General features: G+C 54.6%; 6 protein-coding genes and 1 non-coding gene across 7 annotated transcripts; 3 read left to right on the forward strand and 4 right to left on the reverse strand.

Moving 5' to 3' along the window:
- Nucleotides 1-894: 894 nt before the first annotated feature.
- Nucleotides 895-976, reverse strand: N656DRAFT_t54. The gene has a single exon. It is a non-coding gene; the product is annotated as a tRNA-Ser (tRNA).
- Nucleotides 977-2293: 1317 nt separating this feature from the next.
- On the forward strand, nucleotides 2294-4039 carry N656DRAFT_797105 (acetyl-CoA synthetase-like protein; the record flags this gene model as incomplete). The annotated part of the gene is made up of 1 exon (XM_064817596.1): nucleotides 2294-4039. One exon carries the CDS (start codon nucleotides 2294-2296, stop codon nucleotides 4037-4039), a length of 1746 nt encoding a protein of 581 aa, XP_064671465.1.
- A 509-nt stretch (nucleotides 4040-4548) lies between these two features.
- On the forward strand, nucleotides 4549-5816 carry N656DRAFT_707167 (uncharacterized protein; the record flags this gene model as incomplete). Its single annotated transcript, XM_064811407.1, has 2 exons — nucleotides 4549-4881; nucleotides 4959-5816. 2 exons carry the CDS (start codon nucleotides 4549-4551, stop codon nucleotides 5814-5816), a joined length of 1191 nt encoding a protein of 396 aa, XP_064671466.1.
- A 1136-nt stretch (nucleotides 5817-6952) lies between these two features.
- N656DRAFT_788789 (Myo-inositol-1-phosphate synthase) lies at nucleotides 6953-8710 on the reverse strand (the record flags this gene model as incomplete). Its single annotated transcript, XM_064816720.1, has 3 exons — nucleotides 6953-7262; nucleotides 7322-7924; nucleotides 7980-8710. The coding sequence occupies 3 exons, from the start codon at nucleotides 8708-8710 to the stop codon at nucleotides 6953-6955; spliced, it is 1644 nt and encodes a 547-aa protein (XP_064671467.1).
- A 2334-nt stretch (nucleotides 8711-11044) lies between these two features.
- N656DRAFT_777946 (uncharacterized protein) lies at nucleotides 11045-11744 on the reverse strand. Its single transcript, XM_064814912.1, has one exon. It carries the CDS (start codon nucleotides 11690-11692, stop codon nucleotides 11375-11377), a length of 318 nt encoding a protein of 105 aa, XP_064671468.1. The 5' UTR covers nucleotides 11693-11744; the 3' UTR covers nucleotides 11045-11374.
- Nucleotides 11745-12146: 402 nt separating this feature from the next.
- Nucleotides 12147-13415, reverse strand: N656DRAFT_605517 (uncharacterized protein). Its single transcript, XM_064810268.1, has one exon. It carries the CDS (start codon nucleotides 13052-13054, stop codon nucleotides 12353-12355), a length of 702 nt encoding a protein of 233 aa, XP_064671469.1. The 5' UTR covers nucleotides 13055-13415; the 3' UTR covers nucleotides 12147-12352.
- Nucleotides 13390-16088, forward strand: N656DRAFT_605473 (uncharacterized protein). The gene is made up of 3 exons (XM_064810267.1): nucleotides 13390-13844; nucleotides 13905-14021; nucleotides 14077-16088. Exons 1-3 carry the CDS (start codon nucleotides 13724-13726, stop codon nucleotides 15924-15926), a joined length of 2088 nt encoding a protein of 695 aa, XP_064671470.1. The 5' UTR covers nucleotides 13390-13723; the 3' UTR covers nucleotides 15927-16088.
- Nucleotides 16089-18086: the final 1998 nt, after the last annotated feature.

An 18086-nucleotide genomic window follows, 5' to 3' on the forward strand; every position in this document is an offset into this window, starting at 1 on the left:
TGAAGATGGGCTTCATCGAGTGGGACCAAGACACCGGGGAAATCATGGACAGTCTCGGCCCGGCGCCTGGTCCATAGCCGGTGTATCATAGTGTGATCTTTCTTCCCGCTCCGGCTCACACAACCCTTTCCTCCACTTGCTCGGTTTGATCCACTTTGGGAATGTGTGGGTTACTTGCCGTTCCCAGTTGGGAGGCGTTCAGACAACCAAGCGATACCGAGTTCGATTCCGCTACGGAAAGAGGCAGAGAAGGGAAGTGAGAAAGAAAGGGGACGACAAAATATAACGAGTAAACGTCTATCTCAGATCCCGCTATATCTTGAATTCTACACCGCCGTCCTCAAAATGCTGCAGGGATATAGTGTTCAGATCCCGTTGCTTCGTTGCCGTGAGTCATTGACCAACGAATCTAGGATAAAATTGTAAATTTAAGAAGGATAGTGCAAGCCTCTATGATCAAGAAGAAACTCTTGATCCCTATTAACGCGGCATAGAATTGACGGAGACAAGATGTTGAAGTACGTAATGAAGGTTGGACAAAGAACATGGAACTGTAAAGTGAGGTGAGGTGCCTGTGGCGCTGGCAGGTCACTGGTTCAAGAGGGTGCTGCAGCTTCGAGGCTGCCACAGGTTTGGACCGCTGGGCGAATCAGAATCGAGCCAGTCACAGCGTGGCGTGTCACAAGTTTCAACGTCTCCAGCGCTCCTTCTCCCCCCTGCCTACTGTAAGTCATGTGGCTGTTGGAGGGCTCATTTGTGCCTTCCATTTGCTTCACCTCATACCTGACTTACATACGGTACATACCTCTTGTAAACATTCATACGTAGGTTATCCTTGTCCAAGGAGAACTATCTCTATCTTCCTTAGAAGCAAAATATATGATCAAGTAACTTCGACGCGGGCCTGATTCGAACAGACGCTCCCGAAGGAACAAGATTTCTAGTCTTGCGCATTAGACCACTCTGCCACCGCGCCTTGATGATTGCAATGTCTTACGAGGGGTCTATTATCTTAGACGGGTGCTCTGCTAGCTCCGAGGTTTCCAGTGATGGCGAGAACTTACGGCCGACGACATTGGGTCCTTAGAAGAAGCTTGTCCAGGCTCCCAAAGCCCGGGCGCCGTGCTGTGACACTCCAAAAGCCCGGCGGTGTTCCGTGGCACAAGACAAACTGCCGAAGTGAAAAGGTCCATACCGTCGGGTAGGTAGCTGGCCCTGAATAAACCCCAAGCTTAATATTGGAAACCCGAGCCCGAGAGTTTGGATTATTCGGGTCCCAGAATCGGGAAGTCCTCAGGGGTTTACCAATAAACAAGCAATGACTTCCAGAAGCTTTTAGTGTTTCAGCTCTCAAATTCGAGATCGGGTCACGGACATCAAAACACCAAACTATCGATCTCGGTACGCGAAGGGAAAATAGTGGTATGTCTGGCCCTGAGGTGGAAAATGAAGAGTGACAAATTCACACCAGAGACATAACCGTCAGCTTGCCTCGGCATCGACCTGCTTCCAGGTTCCCAGCCGATTTTACGGGGAACCTTGTCGCTGTCGATGCCGATGCGGGGGACAAGCGAGCGCCCTGCTCCACTATGAGCAGGCACTGTCCAATTGGAAAGCGTCCCTTACCATCCTCGACCAGCCTGAGGGCAACTCCAGGGCATCCGGGGGCCAAGGAACGACGCAATTCCAACCAAACCGACGATGATAAATTTAAAAGTATCATCAAACTAGACAGCATGACCAGAACGCAGTCTGTTAGCCGTCTTCTAATGGAATCATTGGGGAACTGGTAACTCACTGCAAACCTCCCCCGCTAACGAAGGAATGGCATGCCGGTACTAGAGAGACTGGGTAGGTTGTAACCAAATCACCACTTCCCCCCTTCGCGCCAGCCTGCCAGGGCATGGCCGCGTTGCATCCACCCAAACTCCCAAATCCCACACCACCGAAGATCCGGGCATAGTACGGGGGTGCGGGCACGGCTATACGCCCGTGAGCCTCGGCTGCGGGGTCCTCGGACGCTCGTACGGGGCTAGCAGACCTCCGTGCTGTGCTGCATCTACTTAAGCTCCTGTCACTTGTAGAATTGTCCTTCTCTCTCTTATCGCCGCTCTCTCTCAGCTCAGCGGCCGGCGGTTCATTGTTTTTCAGGAACTGCCTTGGCTCCTGTCGTCTCTGATCCCCTCTAGCCACCCTCTGACAGCTTAGCACCTCTTGTCCTGCTGCCATCCTTTATTTACATCGGACTCTACCGCTGTCGTCTAGCCTCTCCAACAGCTACGTGATTACAGACATGACAATCACTTCACGCTGGACAGCGCCTGTACCGCGCTGCTCCTTACAGCAATGGATATTCGGCTCAGCATGCGGGCCCCTCCCAGACCGCCGCGTCTTGATCGACCCGGAACAGCCCGATACAAACTTCTTGACCATGAGCAACTACCGCCTCCTTTCCAAGCGTGTCGCCTTGGGGCTGCAAAAGGCCGGGCTCAGGGCGGGGGATCGAGTGCTCATCTTCTCCAACAACAACCTTTTCTTCCCTTCCGTTTTCCTTGGCGTGTTAATGGCTGGTGGCATCGTGACGGGAGCCAACCCGACCTTTGTGCCACGAGAGCTGGCATACCAGCTACGGGACAGTGGAGCGAGCTTCTTGTTTGTCGCCGAACATGCTCTGAAAACGGCCTTCGAGGCCGCAGCCGAGGTCGGCTTCCCACGGGACCGCATCTTTATATTGGGCAGTCAGGGCTTGCTGGCCCCAGAAGTTGCCCGCACCTCGCATCCCCAACCGGGAGTCAAGGGACGGGTGGACGGTACAAGACACTGGACAGAGCTCCTAGCTGGGAACGTGTCGCAGGCCGAGGACTGGAGCTGGACAGAGCCCACGGATCCCGAACAAACGACGTGTTGCCTCAACTACAGCAGCGGTACGACTGGGGTTCCCAAAGGCGTGGAGATCAGCCACTATGCCTATGTCGCCAACGGAGTGGGTGTCATGCATATTCACCGGCTGCGGCCCGACTGGGCTGAGAAGCTGAAGCGCGATCGCGGGCTCTGTTTCCTTCCACTCTATCACGCATATGGCCAGACGTATTTTGTTGCCAACTTTCCGCATCTCGGCGTGCCGGTATACGTCATGCCCAGTTTCGACTTTGTGAAAATGCTCGAGTACATCCAGCGTTTCCGCATCAACATGCTGGCATGCGTGCCTCCCATCATAGTCGCGCTCGCCAAGCACCCTCTTACCAAAAAGTTCGACCTCTCAAGCCTCGAGACTGTCGGTTCTGGAGCCGCGCCCCTGGCCCGCGAGTTGGCCGAAGAAGTTCAAAAACTCTTTCCCGGCCGCGAGCTGTACGTCCGCCAAGGATGGGGAATGACCGAGGTCACTTGCACCTGTATGGCATGGGATCCCATGACACGCATTGGCACTTCGGCAGGCGTTGGCGAGCTGCTTCCCAACTTCAAAGCGAAGCTGATGTCCGTGGACGGTAAAACGCCAGTCGAAAAGGCTGGCGAGCAAGGGGAGCTCTGGGTGACGGGTCCCACGCTGATGAGTCGCTACTGGCGCAAGCCAGAGGCCACCAAGGACACCATTGTTGTCGACTCCGACGGAACGCGCTGGCTGAAAACGGGCGACATCGCCTTCATCGAGGAGTATAGGCCGGGCGGCATCTTCCATGTGGTTGACCGTGTCAAGGAACTGATCAAGGTCAAGGGGAACCAGGTAGCTCCTGCGGAGCTCGAGGGCATCTTGCTCGAGAACTCGGACGTCATGGATGCTGCAGTTGTTGGTGTAACCATCAACGGCGAGGAGATGCCCAGGGCCTACGTTGTGCGGAGGCCCGGCTCCAAGGTTTCAGAACAGGATGTAGCAAAGTGGATGGAGGGCAAGGTGACACGGTATAAGCGGCTTAAAGGGGGCGTCGCCTTCACCGATGCAATCCCCAAGAATCCTTCGGGCAAAATTCTTCGCAAGCAGCTCCGGGACCGGGCCCAGAAAGAAGTCGGGGACAGTGCACCAAAATCTTCCAAGCTTTCATAAACCGCCCCTCTACTACCATGTATATATGTCGTTACAAGTTTCTACTGCTATCTGCAACAAGGACACCTTCTGGTGGTATCGACCGGCGGGTTGTAGCGAGATGATACCAGGCACGATAGGCAGCGTCAACTCTGGACCATGGAAATCCAATGTTTCTCTGGCTCTCCTGGAAAGCCACAAATGCAGAGCGTCTTTTTTAAAGCGTATCCTGTGATGATGCCTGACTGGAATTAAACTCTGAACGGAAACAGTGGAGTTCTAAGGAAACGAAAACCTTCTGTGAAGAACGCCACCTAGGGGCATCTAGGAACTTGTGCGGGAAGGCGCGTTGCAGCTGGAGATCTAGCTTGGCAACAACCTGGGCAAGCAGCATCCAGGAATATCACGAGGAAAGCAACCTCGACAAGAGCCAACTTGGCCTCAAATCCCTGGTGCTATCCTGATCAGATCATCGATGCCACTCGTGTCGCAGCTGGCTGAGCAAGGCAAATCCAGGCAAAATCAGCAGCATGAACGCCCCTTCCATTCAATCTTTCTATCAGAGGGAGGGTCCATCCTCACCTTTCAATTCGCAACCTGATGATTGCGGCTTCCCTTCTCGAGACAACGCGTCAAGTAAGGGTGAAATAAAGGAGTCATCATTGCGACCCCTGACACAGCCTTGGAAACCAAAGGGGGAGTATAGGCAGACTACGATTGCTGAGCTCCAGCCAGGGCCTGGAAAGGTACGGTTCACGGCTAGAATCGTAAACTTCTCAGCATCCAAGGACAGGCCAGTCCGGTCTATGCTTCCTCAGGGCTTCCATTTCCTCATCGTCAGGGACGATACCGGTGCCGTCGCTGTAAGCCATACGCTTCCTCTCTTACTGCAGGGCCCGAATGGCAAGTTGTGCGAAGCTTCCTCCTGACCAGGTCTCAGGTAAAGCTGCTAAGCACAGGTGTCGACTACGAGTACTTGCGGTTTGGTGCTTTGGTTACGGTATGGACAGCCTTCGTCTCCGAGTATTCAGCCGCGTACACGATCCGGGTCCCATCCGTGTCCATGATGATTCCAGTCCACCCCGCTCAGGGCTCGGCCTCATGCATCAAGTTTCATCAGGAAACGCCTGGCTCCATGGAAGTGCACCTTTGCCGTTCGCCCCCGGACTATAACCCGAGGACTCCTACCTTGCCGATGCCGGGCCTCATGAGTCTTCAATCTTTCCTCAATCTCAAGCATGAAACTTCCCCAGAAGCCAGGATTCTAATCTGCGTATCCAGCGTTGGGCCCCGGAGAACCGTTCGATCCATAAAGACCCAAACCGACCTGGATTTCATCGAAGTCCGTGTATTCGACGAAACAGCCAACTGCGTCCTGAAGTTATGGGACGAGAAGGTATCCTCCGCGCGAGCATGGACCCCGAACCAGACGATCCTCCTCATTAGCAACCCTCGACTGCGTCCCGCTGACAAGCACAGCCACATTTCAGAACTAGGCATAAGCATCGCCTCCACGGTCGATGTAGATCCTTCCTTCAGGGAGGCCGAGTGGCTCCGCAACATGGCGTCTAACCGCACAAAGAAGGACAGCATCTACCTCCCCTTCCCAACAGGCATCTGGAATGCCGAAACGGCCATGCACGGGCCCCAGCGAGCCCTTTTCACGTTGGCCGACATTGACGAGTTTGTCCGGGACGACCCGGACGCCGTCTTCACGGGGAAGCTAAGCCTCCTCATCACCGGCGTAAGCATCACCGACTGCTGGCGGAGAAGCATGCTCTGCTGTTCAGAGTGGTGAGTCAAAGCAGCGCCCAATGCCCATTCATCCTATCCTCCACACCCAGGAACACAACCCCACCAGGTTGATAACACCGCGTCCAGCTGTGGAGTGCCGCTGTACGCCAACCATGCCCAAACAATCTGCAAGAATTGCGGAGCCCTTCGTCCTCTGAGTCTTAACCCGCGCATCATTGGGCCCATGGTCGACGAGACGGGCTGCATTGCGACCGGCAAGCTCATATGGAGCGGCCGGGCGTGGACGGAGCTGTTGGTCGGGGTAGAGGAAGAGATGTCCCCAGCAAATGACGGGCAGAACGCTTGCATAGGCGATGGTATCACGCGGGACACGAGGTCCTCAACCTCCTGGGAGGAGCTGACGGCGCTTGACTTGGTCGCACTGAGGATTGTCGAGGAACAGTTGCTCTATTCACGCATCACGCTGACATTTGGGTGGTCTCCTGCCGTGGACAGGTTATGCGTTCTAGGCGTCGAATGGTAGATACTACTGTATCAGAATGGGAACGCGCCATAGTTGCGTCTTTCTACGGCACCGATCTTGCCACTGCAGGTTCCCGTCACCCTGGTCCAATGTTCTCAGGTGGCATACAATAGCACTTACTGCGAATGGGCCGGTTGCAGATTCCACACGTTGTAAGACCCATCAACAGTGTGCCTCGAGCATTGCAGAGCTTGCAAACAGGATGTCGACTCAGGCGCCACGCTTACTTTTCCTTTTCGGTGAGCAATGAAGGCTCTCTGGTAAAGTCAGATCGTACAGTATAGCATCACATCCCAAAGAATGGATAAGAGAAGGTTGTACCTGTTCTCAGTGACCAGTCACTGGAACCCTTCTGCAAAGAAACCTCAGTTCTATGAGGTTAAGTATAAAAGTGTCGCAAAGTAACTTTTAGGATCTAAGACTCTTGTTGAAAGAACCCTTCCTGCCAACCCGAGTGAGTTCACGGGCGCTAACACTATATTATATTATAAATGAAAGTCGGAAGTCAGAGTCGGAAGCCAGAGTGCGAACGAGGGAGATCCCTCGCATTGCAAAAGGTGCGAGCAGTGGCCTGATCGGGCTGGCATACTCCAGGTTTCCGAGGAGCTTACCATCCTATAAGCCACCGTTATGTGGGCTGGCATGCTACTGCCGGCCTAGAAGAGTTTGTGCTCCAGCGTCATGTCCGACTCGGGGTCCAGACCGACGCAGGCACGGAAAATATTGGTGAGGGCAGCGCGTTGCTTGGCCAGGGCATTGATGACAGGCGTTCCCGGGGGTGTCAGCGGAGCCTTAAGCATGTAGCTGAGGATGCTCAGCACGCTGTGGAAGCTCTGGTAACCCTTGGTGCTCTCGCCGTCATTTGAGTGCGCCCGCCACTGGATACGCGTCATCATCTCAGTGACAAGCACGAGGTCAATAATCAGTGGGGATGCCAGAAGCGAATCCTCGCAAGTGTTGGAGATGCTAATGGTCGTGGGCTAGTCAGCAAAGAGCAGATCACGGGTCGACGATTTTGAACTCACGTAATGGTCTGATGGCCGCCGAGGAAGATTTCGCCATAATACTCGTCCAAAGCCCGTTTGCTATCTCCAACCGCTGGCATATACTTGATGACAACGCAGTGATCGGGGTGCTCACCCTCAGCGTACAAGACGGTGTTGGCCTCGACCATGTCGTCTACCACATTTGATTTGGAGATCTCCTTGGAGCGGAACTGCTTCTGCGAGCTCAGGTTTTTGCCGTCGTTGTTGCCGAGGTGGTTGTAGCTGGCGATCGAGGTAAGCTTGATACCGGCATTAATGAGGAAATCCACCAAGGCAGATTTCATTTTGGTCTGGCCAGATTTGAAGTCATCGCCACCGATGAAGGCGCCGTGCTTCTCAGCCAGTTCAATGGCCCCAGGGACGAAAGTGTTTTGGGGAGAACCGTTGATGAAAGGAGCACCCTCAAGGATGCACGCAACGGCAAACACAGTGGACGGGGCAATCTCCTCGTGACCATTCTCAATGGCCTTGAGAAGATTGTCAGCCGTGTCGTTGACGCCAGGGATAATGTCGGCGTAGCGTTCGGTGTTGGCGGTCCACTGCACGATGACTTTGTCTAGGTTGTTGGCCGCCTTAAAGTCACTATTTCTTCGTTAGAGACCCAGTCACAGGGGTCAAGTCTTAGGTTCTTACGTACCGAATATCCTTGCGGATCTGCTCGACATGGGCAAGGCAAGCCTTGGAGCCAGGAATCAGATTGTCCGCTCGGTCCTCCTGGTTTGCGGCGATAAAGTCCGGGTAGTAAATGCTAGGAAGCGGGATCATGCCAGCCATCTCCTTGCGGACCAGGTCTTTCAGAGTCGGCTCCAAAACCTTGGCCCGGTCCATGGCGTCGGCGAGATTCATGCCGCTAATGTCCCAACCGCCAATGACGAGGTCGTTGGGGTGGACCATGGGTAGGACATTATGAAATGGGATGTTCACGTCCCTGAGAGTGTTGGCATCCGTGCCGAGCTTCATGGTCGAGCCCATGAGGACGGAACCATAGTAGTTGGCCTTCTGCTCGCCGTTCCGGGTCTGCCAGACAAGGCCGCGGCGGTTGGCGATGATGCCGGCAGTTACCGTGGTGCCGTTGTTGCCGCCCCAACCCACCAGCATCACGCCGGTCTTGGGAACCCTGCGGTCGACCTTAAAGTCGTACACGGTCTCCTGCGGGGTGGCAATGTACATGCCATTCTCATCCCTAGTAACCGTGGTGGTGCGATACGTGAACTTGGAACGAATTTCCGACTCGGAATATACCACGTTCGGCGAGTCCACGGTGAAGAGCGGCCGTGCGGCAGAGCCATTGGCAACACCAGAGCGGTGGTTGCTCGAGTGTCTAGCTCCGTTCACGGAGCTGGCATCAGCCTCAGCATGCGGCGCCATGTTGTGCAATTAGATTCGGCAGCTTGTGCCTTTCCCGACTCTATCGTGTAAAAGCTGTGTCCGCCGCCCCTCCTGGCGAAGCAGAGCAACGGCGTCCTGCGTACGGGTGGTGAACCCTACATTACCACCGTCAGCCAACTTTCCAATCGCGAGGTTTGCTATGAGAATCCCAATCAATGGGGGGCTCCTACGAGTTGAGGAGGTTGGAGAACGTTTTGACGGTTTCGGCGATCGCAGCCCGAGAGCGCGATCAGAGGATGGCGGTGCAGCAAGGCAGAGGAGGACACAGGCAAGAGATAGTTGTTTGGAGAACTCTTAGTGGTTGTTTACTGGAATTGCAACAAAGGACGAGAAGAAGCCGGGCCGGAGCTGGATGCGCCTTCTGTATTTATATGGGTGAGGAAGCATGGGTACCAGAACCTTCCTTCCTCTAAGAGCGGTGAAAAGCATGCGCGACTAGTACGGTGCAGCTAATAGCTCGCCTTACGGAGACGTCCCATGGTTACGAATCTCGAGGGCTCCACGTCTCGGGCGGTTTGGCCGCTCGAATCACGTCCCAATTGCGCATGGCCCAGTCCGTCCACATGCTGAGAGACATGGAAGTATGCAGGATACATAGACGGGTTTCGTATCTGCATGACAACCGAGAGACGAGAACATTGAATCATGACTCGGTAGATTGGCTTCCCGAGAACTGCAGCAACAGGCAAACAGCAATTTTCTGATTTTGTTTGTACATTTGCTGATGTGTGTGGTTGTCTATCGGTACACTATAAAATGGACAGTGAAGTTGGGAGAATCGGCCCACCCCCGCTGTCTCCTAGGTGGGGTGCAGGAGGCTGCGGGAGCAGTCGGGTGGGGTTTAGAGGTAGCTTCCGGCTGTGTTGATTGGTCTCCCACGCTGCCGAAGCAGCCCACCTCCGGAGACATCGGAGGCAAGAGATCGCCGATTGTGGAACCCTACCACTTTACTACGGCACCGGTTCACCTCTCCGTTCCAACCAACACCGGCACTCCGGGGGTCATATGCGGTTAGAACCAACGCCAATTGCCTTCTACTGAAAACGGAGAACTTTCGCAAGGCTAACCCCCCTTCTGTGATCTGTTTTTGCGCCCCAATTTGCTTCAGACCGAGTGTTGCTGCGAGGGGACCGAAGGTATCATGCGAGGGGACGAATCGAGCGCCTTGAACCCCGGCAAGGCGCCGTCAGGGAGTCGTTCGAATGCAGAATCGTGGCTTGACGGCGCAAGACATGCTCCCACGAGAGATGCACGAGTGAGACCCGCCAACTTCGGTTGGTGCTTGGCTTGCGCCCAGGGACAGTCATCTGTGAAATGCAAGCAGTCTGCTCGTCACCTGTGATTCGGCGCTGGGTGAGCTGCATAATCGGAAGCTCTGGTGATCTGTCGCTTGAGATGGCAAGGGATAGATGTCCGTTGTGGAATGCTGCTTATCTGCGGCCGAGTGATAGTTACCACTCAGACTGCGCTTTAACTGCACCACACGTGCCGCACTGTCGCGACAAGGGCAGCCGGATCATCGACCGAGCCTCACGCCTTGCCCTATATATTTACCGGCAGTGCTGTGACGTCGGCGCATGTCAAAAGTGCACCGCCAAACCCCGGATAGTTGTAGCATGTGTCAATCCGTCTGAAGGTGCCATCCAGCAAACCGAGACCTAGCATGTAGTGTAGGGCTAAGCGGTGATATGGATATCATGCCGGCTTCTCTAGATTCGTTACTGGGTCTCAACCGAGCGCTTGACCCCATCCAGGGCGTTCATGATGTGGAAGGCTGGAAAACGGAGGAGCCGAGGGAGGACGCATATGTAGGGTCAAACATGCATGGAAGCTCAAGGAAGCAAACCCCACGTTCCTGCAGGTGCTTTCGTTATCTCCTTGGCTCTATCTGCAGAGCAGAAGGAAGATGGCTGGCTATGGTAGCATGTACTGCTTAGGACACCTATATCATGGTGGAATACGAGCGGCTGCTATATCTACACTACTGTTGAGCAATGGACATGCCGACAGCCACTAATGCATCTCATGAGCCGAGAGTCCAAGGGTCCCAAGGATCCAGCCTTCTGGTACTGCTATACAGTATCACGGATGGCATACCTGACGTGCAGGTTGCTCCGTGATGACCTAGTGTGAGAGTGTGATAGCAGACGGTTGGTGATAGATTCCAGTCGTGGCGCTTCTGCTGTGCGTCTAGAAGTGCCCGTCACTACAGACGGATGCGAGGTATGAACTCCCGGGCCGGCCGACTGGTCAGCGATTAACGCCAGACGGTAGGATTGCAGCCAGTTGGGTAGCACCATGATGCAAGCATATCGACTGCGGGAACCCCTGCAATTATCTCTGGCCGTGGAGGTGTTAAAGCGAACACTGGCAGCAGGTAGGCAATAGAATATGTGACTTGTTGGCTCATAACAGTGAGTTTGTGTGAAAGTGTAAAGTCCTGATTTCTTAGGCCAATGACACTGATCTTGTATATTCGATCCAAACCGCTTATGTCCGGCTTGATACAATGCCATCGGCCTCCCAGCGGGCTATAGGTCGATGGAAATCTGCTTTACCGCCGCTCTGAAGCGAAGTCAAGCGGCTAGGACCAATCATGATGGCGTCCTCAAGGTCGTCTGATATTCGGAAACAAGGCCAGCCCTATGGAGATGCGACTAGAGGAAATACCCCGGCGCTGCTCAATCTGTTCGAAACTCTCAATCGCGTGATTGCGAGGAAAAGTTCTGGAAATGAATTAGCCAAATGGCTCGTCGTTGGGCCGGAGCGTGCTCTGGGTCTGAGGGTTGCATAGGCTCGGCAGTCGTGGAAATTCCCGTTCTCGTGGCCATCATTGGGCGCGAGCGGAGCAACAATTTCAAATGCCTCGAGGCCCCAAATGACGCAAACGCCAATCAGCGGCACAAAGCCGCTATGAGCCTCAGGAACTGCTGGAAGGATAGCGATTCGCTGCAATGCCATGTAACTTACAGTCACATACACGTAGTGTAGTAACTTCCGTTGTGAAGTGTGGCAGACCAAGGCCAGCTGATGTACCGTACATACGGATAATCCAGGCTCGAGCCAGGTACCGCCATTACCGACAGCCGCCCCTATTACACAACCAAGGTAGCTTTGAAGATGACTTGCAGCTTACACATGAAGAACCCCTCGCCGGCAGTGAGGGGCTCATCGATGAGCATAGAAACCCTCAAACTTCACAGCCTTAGCCTGAGCATTGTGCTGGAGTCGCTGGGGTCGCTGGAGTCGCGGGGTTCATAGCCACGGCCCACAGGTCGTCAACGGCATAAAGGCGAAACTCCGGAGAGCGAGAAGGTAAAACGTGGGTAGCGTCTCCTTGTAACGTTAGCAAGTTACGGACGTACGTACAATAGCGTTGGGTTTGTGCAAGAATTGCATTGTAGCCGGCAAAGAGACCGGTCGGGGCGGATTTGCTCGGTGGGTGTCCGGTTTGCCATCGTTATTTCTCCATTTTAGGCGCAGAAGGCATCGAGCAGCCATTGGCCAACGCTGATGGTGCTGCAAGGTACCCGCGCCATGAGGCAACTTCAGTGGCTGGCGAGTGAAAGGGGGGATTTCAGACTTTAAATGAGATGAATTGTTGCAATGGAGGCCATAACGTTATTGCTTGGAGAGGCGTACAATTGCAATGCAACCGCAATAAAAAGAGAGACGCCGAGATGAGGCCTGAAAAGAGGCGCCAGAGAAAGTCGACCGAGCAATGTTACAGCAGGAATCAGAGTATGGTAGCGGCTGCCGATTTGCTCCGCTCTGGACTGTCTTGGCCTGTCTCACCGCTCTTGAGCCACAGAGCCACGATGGCTGCAATGTGCTGCTACAGTCCATGGTCTCGCGACCCCCCCATAATTTACTGCGTATTATCACTCCCATAGAATTGAGATTGGAGATCGCGAGGGTTTTAAGCTTCTGACGTAGATTCGGTAGGTCGATGGAAGGCGCGTGCCATCCCTCTGACCTGGTTAGAGCTCGTTTGGCAGGCTGCAGATGCACAAAGACGGCAATGCCATCTGTCAGGCATTGGCCTTGGCTACAATCTGCCTTGATCCTCGCTTCATCTGTGCGCTTCCCGCACATCCCTGGCTGTCTTCTTTCATCAGAGTGCAGCACCTGCTGAGGCCCAGGCCAGACTCTGGGACGAGGGTCACCCTTGATAGGCCACCGAGCCCGAACAGTGACCCTTGAGAACCCTCGGAGGCCAGGGTGAGCAGTGTAGCCAATTCCCCTCATCAATTGCGCTCCAGTAACACCAGCCCTCCCTTTCTCTCGATGCAAACAAACCTTGGCCTTCGTCTTTCCAGACATCCATGGCAGAAGCCCAAACACTTTTCGTTCCTGACAAAGGCCACCAAAAACAGCCACCCTCTAGCTCGAGACACAACCCGCGACACTCGCACAGCATTCTGACTTCCCCAGAGTCGCTTATTCCGTGCGATTGGTTTGCGTACAGCCAGTTCGGGATCGCAGCAGACGCACTCGGCTGTGCAATTGTTTCTCGGTCCCTGTCCATGTAAAACCAGACACCTTTCCCATACCCGCCACAGCTGCCACACCTCTCCGAAAACATCCTTGCTGAGAAACCAACTGTCGAAAGCGGTTGCTGGACAAACCGTTGTTATCTTTTCTTCTTTTTCTTGGACGCCTCCCATCGTGTACCTGAGCTGAACCTGCATCTTGACCCCTGGACATTCGGGGCCCGGCTCTGTGCATCCGTGCCGAGAAAACTGAGCAGCATCGGCCCGACGACACTCGAGAAAAGACCCTCGCCGGGTTCGATACAGAGTTGACTGGGGAACCCGGCGGAAAGATTGACTACAGGACACGTCTACACGGCAGCGCCGGCGACGCGGTGTGTTCTTGCTGGGCTCTGTGGGGTTTGCAGCGTGGCACACGTCGCGATACCCACGCGTGCGCCCCTGGGAGCGAACTACCAGAATATTCCGGGCATCAACCTCGTGGAGCGCAGCCCGAACAATGGCCACCGTCGAGAGGGAGTCACGCTTCATACCGACGGTAAAGTGTTCCACATGTGGTCTGCAGGTGGAGATTTCGTTGATGGGCGAACATGTTTGCGCTGGATCTCAAGATGCGGAGTGTACGGTTCCGGTCACGCGTTACACGAGTTTATATGGTGGCACTAACTCTGCTTCTCTAGCTACACCGCCGCTGCCCGCTGTACCGCTGTTGGGGAAGCTGATATCGACTTTTGGGAACCCGCCAACCGAGAAGCAGCAGCCCCGTGCGCTGCCCCGGGTGGACACATCCGCAGCTAGTATGTGATCTCTAGCAGTCTCCCTTGGCGGCCATCATCACTAACATATAGCTAGACCGCCCGTTTCTTGGGCAGGGCGAACTGACGCCAATCAGTGTCGGGAGTGCATCGATGAGAAGCCCATCGCCTTTGACGCCGGATGCACGACCCCCGGCCGGCAAGGCAGGAGAATATTTCGCCCCGCGGATTGCAAATAATTCACCACCTCCACCGCATTCGAGGAGGCCCGGCGGGTATGGAGGCTTAGAGGAAGGTAGTTTACTGGAGCCAATGTTTTCACCAGCACCATATACGCCGAGGAAGCAAGGCCCAAGCTTGGTGGACAGGATGGATGCCCCATCTCCTGAACCACTTGGTATGGGCAGACGGCCCTCAGCTAGCGAGCGGAGTATGTCCGGTGACGCGGGCAATCGTCCTGGCACTTCAGCTTCAAATAATAGCAGCAGACTAGGCAGCGAAAAGGGTCCGGGAGCACAAAGGCAGAACGGATATGGTGGCCTTGGTCCGTCAAGAGCACTAGGAGATCTCGGCGACCCGCCTTTGACCCCGAGCCGGTCAGACACCTTTCCGCGCCCAAGCGATACTTCCGCCCCTCCACCTCGCAGTCCTTCAGCCCCTCCTCCAACCTCAAGGCTCCATGCGGATAAACCGCGACCTACGTTAACCCCGTCGGACCCAGATGAACGAGTTCCCGGAGCTAGTGAGAGACAGAGAAGACCTAGCAGGGGCCCTGACACGAGCAGGCCGCCCCCACCCCGCTCTGGCGTGATGCGGCCGACAACACCTGTGGTACCCAAAATTAACCTTGCCGAGGAGTTCGGAGTCGGGAACCCCTACCACACGCCGTCAGCCTCGTCATCATCCAACGAGTCCGAAAATAGCCGGTTCGAGCGACGGCCAAGTCAAGCGAGCCAGGCTAGTTCGCGAACAAGCCCACCTAGGTCTCTGTCATCAAGATCGGGACGGAAACCTTCTGACGGTAAGGGCGCCGATGATTTGGCGCCCGATCTGCGTTCTTCGGCGAGCCAAAGGAAGCTAAACCGTCCAGTTGTTCCGCCGCTGAAGCTGAGTGACCGGGGATATGACCCGCGCATCGATCCGGCGGTCCAGAACCCACGCTACGGAAGAGGGAGACCTCTTCCTTCGCCAATGGTAAAAACTGCACTTTTCCCACCCAACGAACTCAAGGTCCCAGAACCCAGCGACATGCTCTCCCCGGTATCCGCCCCAGTGCCATCGCCGCAGTGGACGAAACCGGTAGAACAGATCAACCGACTTCCTGCTCATCTGCGAGAGCCAAAGCCCTCACAGGAGCGTCCGAAATCCCCAATGCGCAATCCCGGGCTTCACCCGTCGACATCGACGCGCGGTAACTGCAAATCTTGCGGCCTTCTGATCAAGGGCAAGTCCATATCGAGTGCCGACGGCCGCCTCACCGGGAGGTATCACAAGGATTGTTTTGTCTGCTCAGACTGTCGAACGCCCTTCTCCTCATCGACCTTTTATGTTTTGGATGACCGCCCGTACTGCGAACTTCACTACCATGAGCGGAACGGCAGTCTCTGCGCTAGCTGCGGTAAAGGGATTGAGGGTCAATACCTAGAGGACGATTCGGCCCTGAAACATCACGTGGGTTGCTTCCAATGCGCAAAGTGCCGCGTGGCGCTGAGCAACGGCTACTTTGAGGTCAACGGCAAGGCCTATTGCGAAAAGGACGCATGGAGGCTTGTGCAGCAGCCCTGGATAGCGAATGGTGGTGGCCGTTCTCCCGGACCCAGCGGCCCGCGCTTGGGGTTGCCAGCTGACCCTCGAGGCCATGGTCCGGCCAGCGGCATGCGTGACGGTGGTAGATGGGGTCCCCGTCCGACCATGGAGAAGCGCATGACGAGATTAGGCATGATGTAAGAGCGACTGATCCAGGCGCTTCTCATGCTCGGCATCGGATTTTCCGCCAGGGCTTCGCCTCCTCGACGATTACCGCTAATCATCATAATCGAATCGCGTTCACGCGGACGACACTGACGGCTTGATGCCCCTTAATCTCGATAATCGATAATCTGCAAGCTACTCTCATTGATTGAGACGATCGAGTTTTGCTTACTGCATTCTATATCCCATGACTGCTGTTTCCTTTGATATACCCACTGGATTCGAACGTTGGTTTTTATTGCCCCTTTTGATTCCCCCTCCCTTTTTGTTTTCCCTTTGTCGACACGGCCAGGCAGGTCATGAGTGAAGGACAGATACCCTACTTCATCAGCTTCATAAAGGGAAAGCACATGTACGGGACAGAAACGGGCCACTGGACGGGTCCTCTGGGAAGAACAGATGGGAAGGGAGGCTTTCTAGGTGTGTGGAGGGGCGTTTGGAGCGTTGCGGGCGCTTTCCTTTTCTATTCTGAGACTCTGGGGCGACTTGATTTTGCAACGGTTGGAGTCTGTAGGACTTGCAAACGCTGCGAAGGTATGTACTCGAAATGGTGGCATACCCGCATAATGCAAGGCACAGCTGCAAGGACGAATTTCAGAGGAACATTGAAGCCTCCCGCAGGAACATAGCGAAATGTCCAAGGAATAGTCATCTGTAAATGATAATACCTACATCTATCTACCTTGCTCCTTTCAGGAAGATATGCCCACAGATGCATATCGTGAAGTCGCCCGGACTCACACGTGGACGGCTGTAGCCTGTCCCGGAGATCTGTGTTCAATGAGCCGTGGCACAATAGATTACTAGGAACGTGTTGCTGCTCTCTCTACCGTAGTGTCGTTGCACTCGTCAAAATCAGGCAATGATCACAGCTCACTTTTGAGTCGGCTGGAGAAAGAGAAAGGAGTGACGGTAAATACTATACTGACGATACCTGTCAACCTATGTTAATGTATGTACAAGTACCTTACCTACGAACATTGGACGACTCAGCTAGCATGTGTATCAAACGCTGCTGCTACACGTGCACCTCACCAGTGCAAGTGAAAAGAGGGCGACCAGCGGGCGTGGGGCCGGCCCGAATGCGGTTGGTGGACTTTGGAGCAGCCACACTAACGCCCAGATTGGCCAAGGCCCGATTGATTCGCTGGACTATGGACTGCATGCCACCTTCCGGAAGAGATCTGAGATTATCATGCACAGACTAAGGTACAACCTGCGGCACGTCACGCAACGATCTCGAGTTTTATCGAAATCTTTTCCCGCCCAGATCTGATCAGAATGAAGATTTCGACCCATTCACAGCCGTGGAGCGCCTTTTCTGGGATCGATAGCCTTTACCCCATCAAGTTCCCCATGGTGGAGAGCCCCTATTGCAGTCTAGACCATATTTCTCAGGGCAGCCGACGCGACGGGGTGGGCGGGGGCAGGCATAACCCAGAGACAACCCGCCTTGGCAATGGCAAGCTAGAAATTACACTCTCTCGAAGCCATTGGACGTTGTCAATTGCGTAGAGCATGCGCACACAAACGAACACATATATATTGAGCCACCAAGACGTATTCCTATAACTACTACAGGTAAGAAGATCAGTATGTACGGCTGGAAAGAAAGATATGTTTTGGCGGTGCGCGACAGGCGACGTTGTTGTTAGTGGACCCTGAAAAGTTCACGTGTTGGACGCGTGCGCCAAAGACCCCTGAAATACCTCCGTACACCAGTACAATCTGCAGTCCCCTTATCTGTACGCTACCGGTAGTGGAGAAGACGATGGCAGAAAGCGAACTGGCCAGCCAAAACTTTGCTAGGTACTGTAACGACATACACTAGTGATGGGTACAGTACATACCTAGTGAATCCGCAATGTAGCGCAGTTCAGGACGGGATCTATTGACCTGTGATTGGCGTTTGGCAGCCGTCCTGCAGACGTCCAATCGTGTCCCGCGGCCGCTGGCCATGCCTGGATAACTTACACTACTGGCTACACTACATATACATTAGCGCACTACGTTAATGATGGGAGATTGTCCCACCTCAGTGGATGTCCAAGTGCAGTGCTTCTGGATTGATAATGCGCCTTCTCTTTGGGGTTGACAGCAACCTGGCGGAGGATTTCACTCGGTCGGGCTTTTGCC

The sequence above is a fragment of the Canariomyces notabilis genome (genome assembly GCF_033297395.1).
Source record: "Canariomyces notabilis strain CBS 508.74 unplaced genomic scaffold N656scaffold_7, whole genome shotgun sequence".
NCBI classification, from domain to species: Eukaryota; Fungi; Ascomycota; class Sordariomycetes; order Sordariales; family Chaetomiaceae; genus Canariomyces; species Canariomyces notabilis.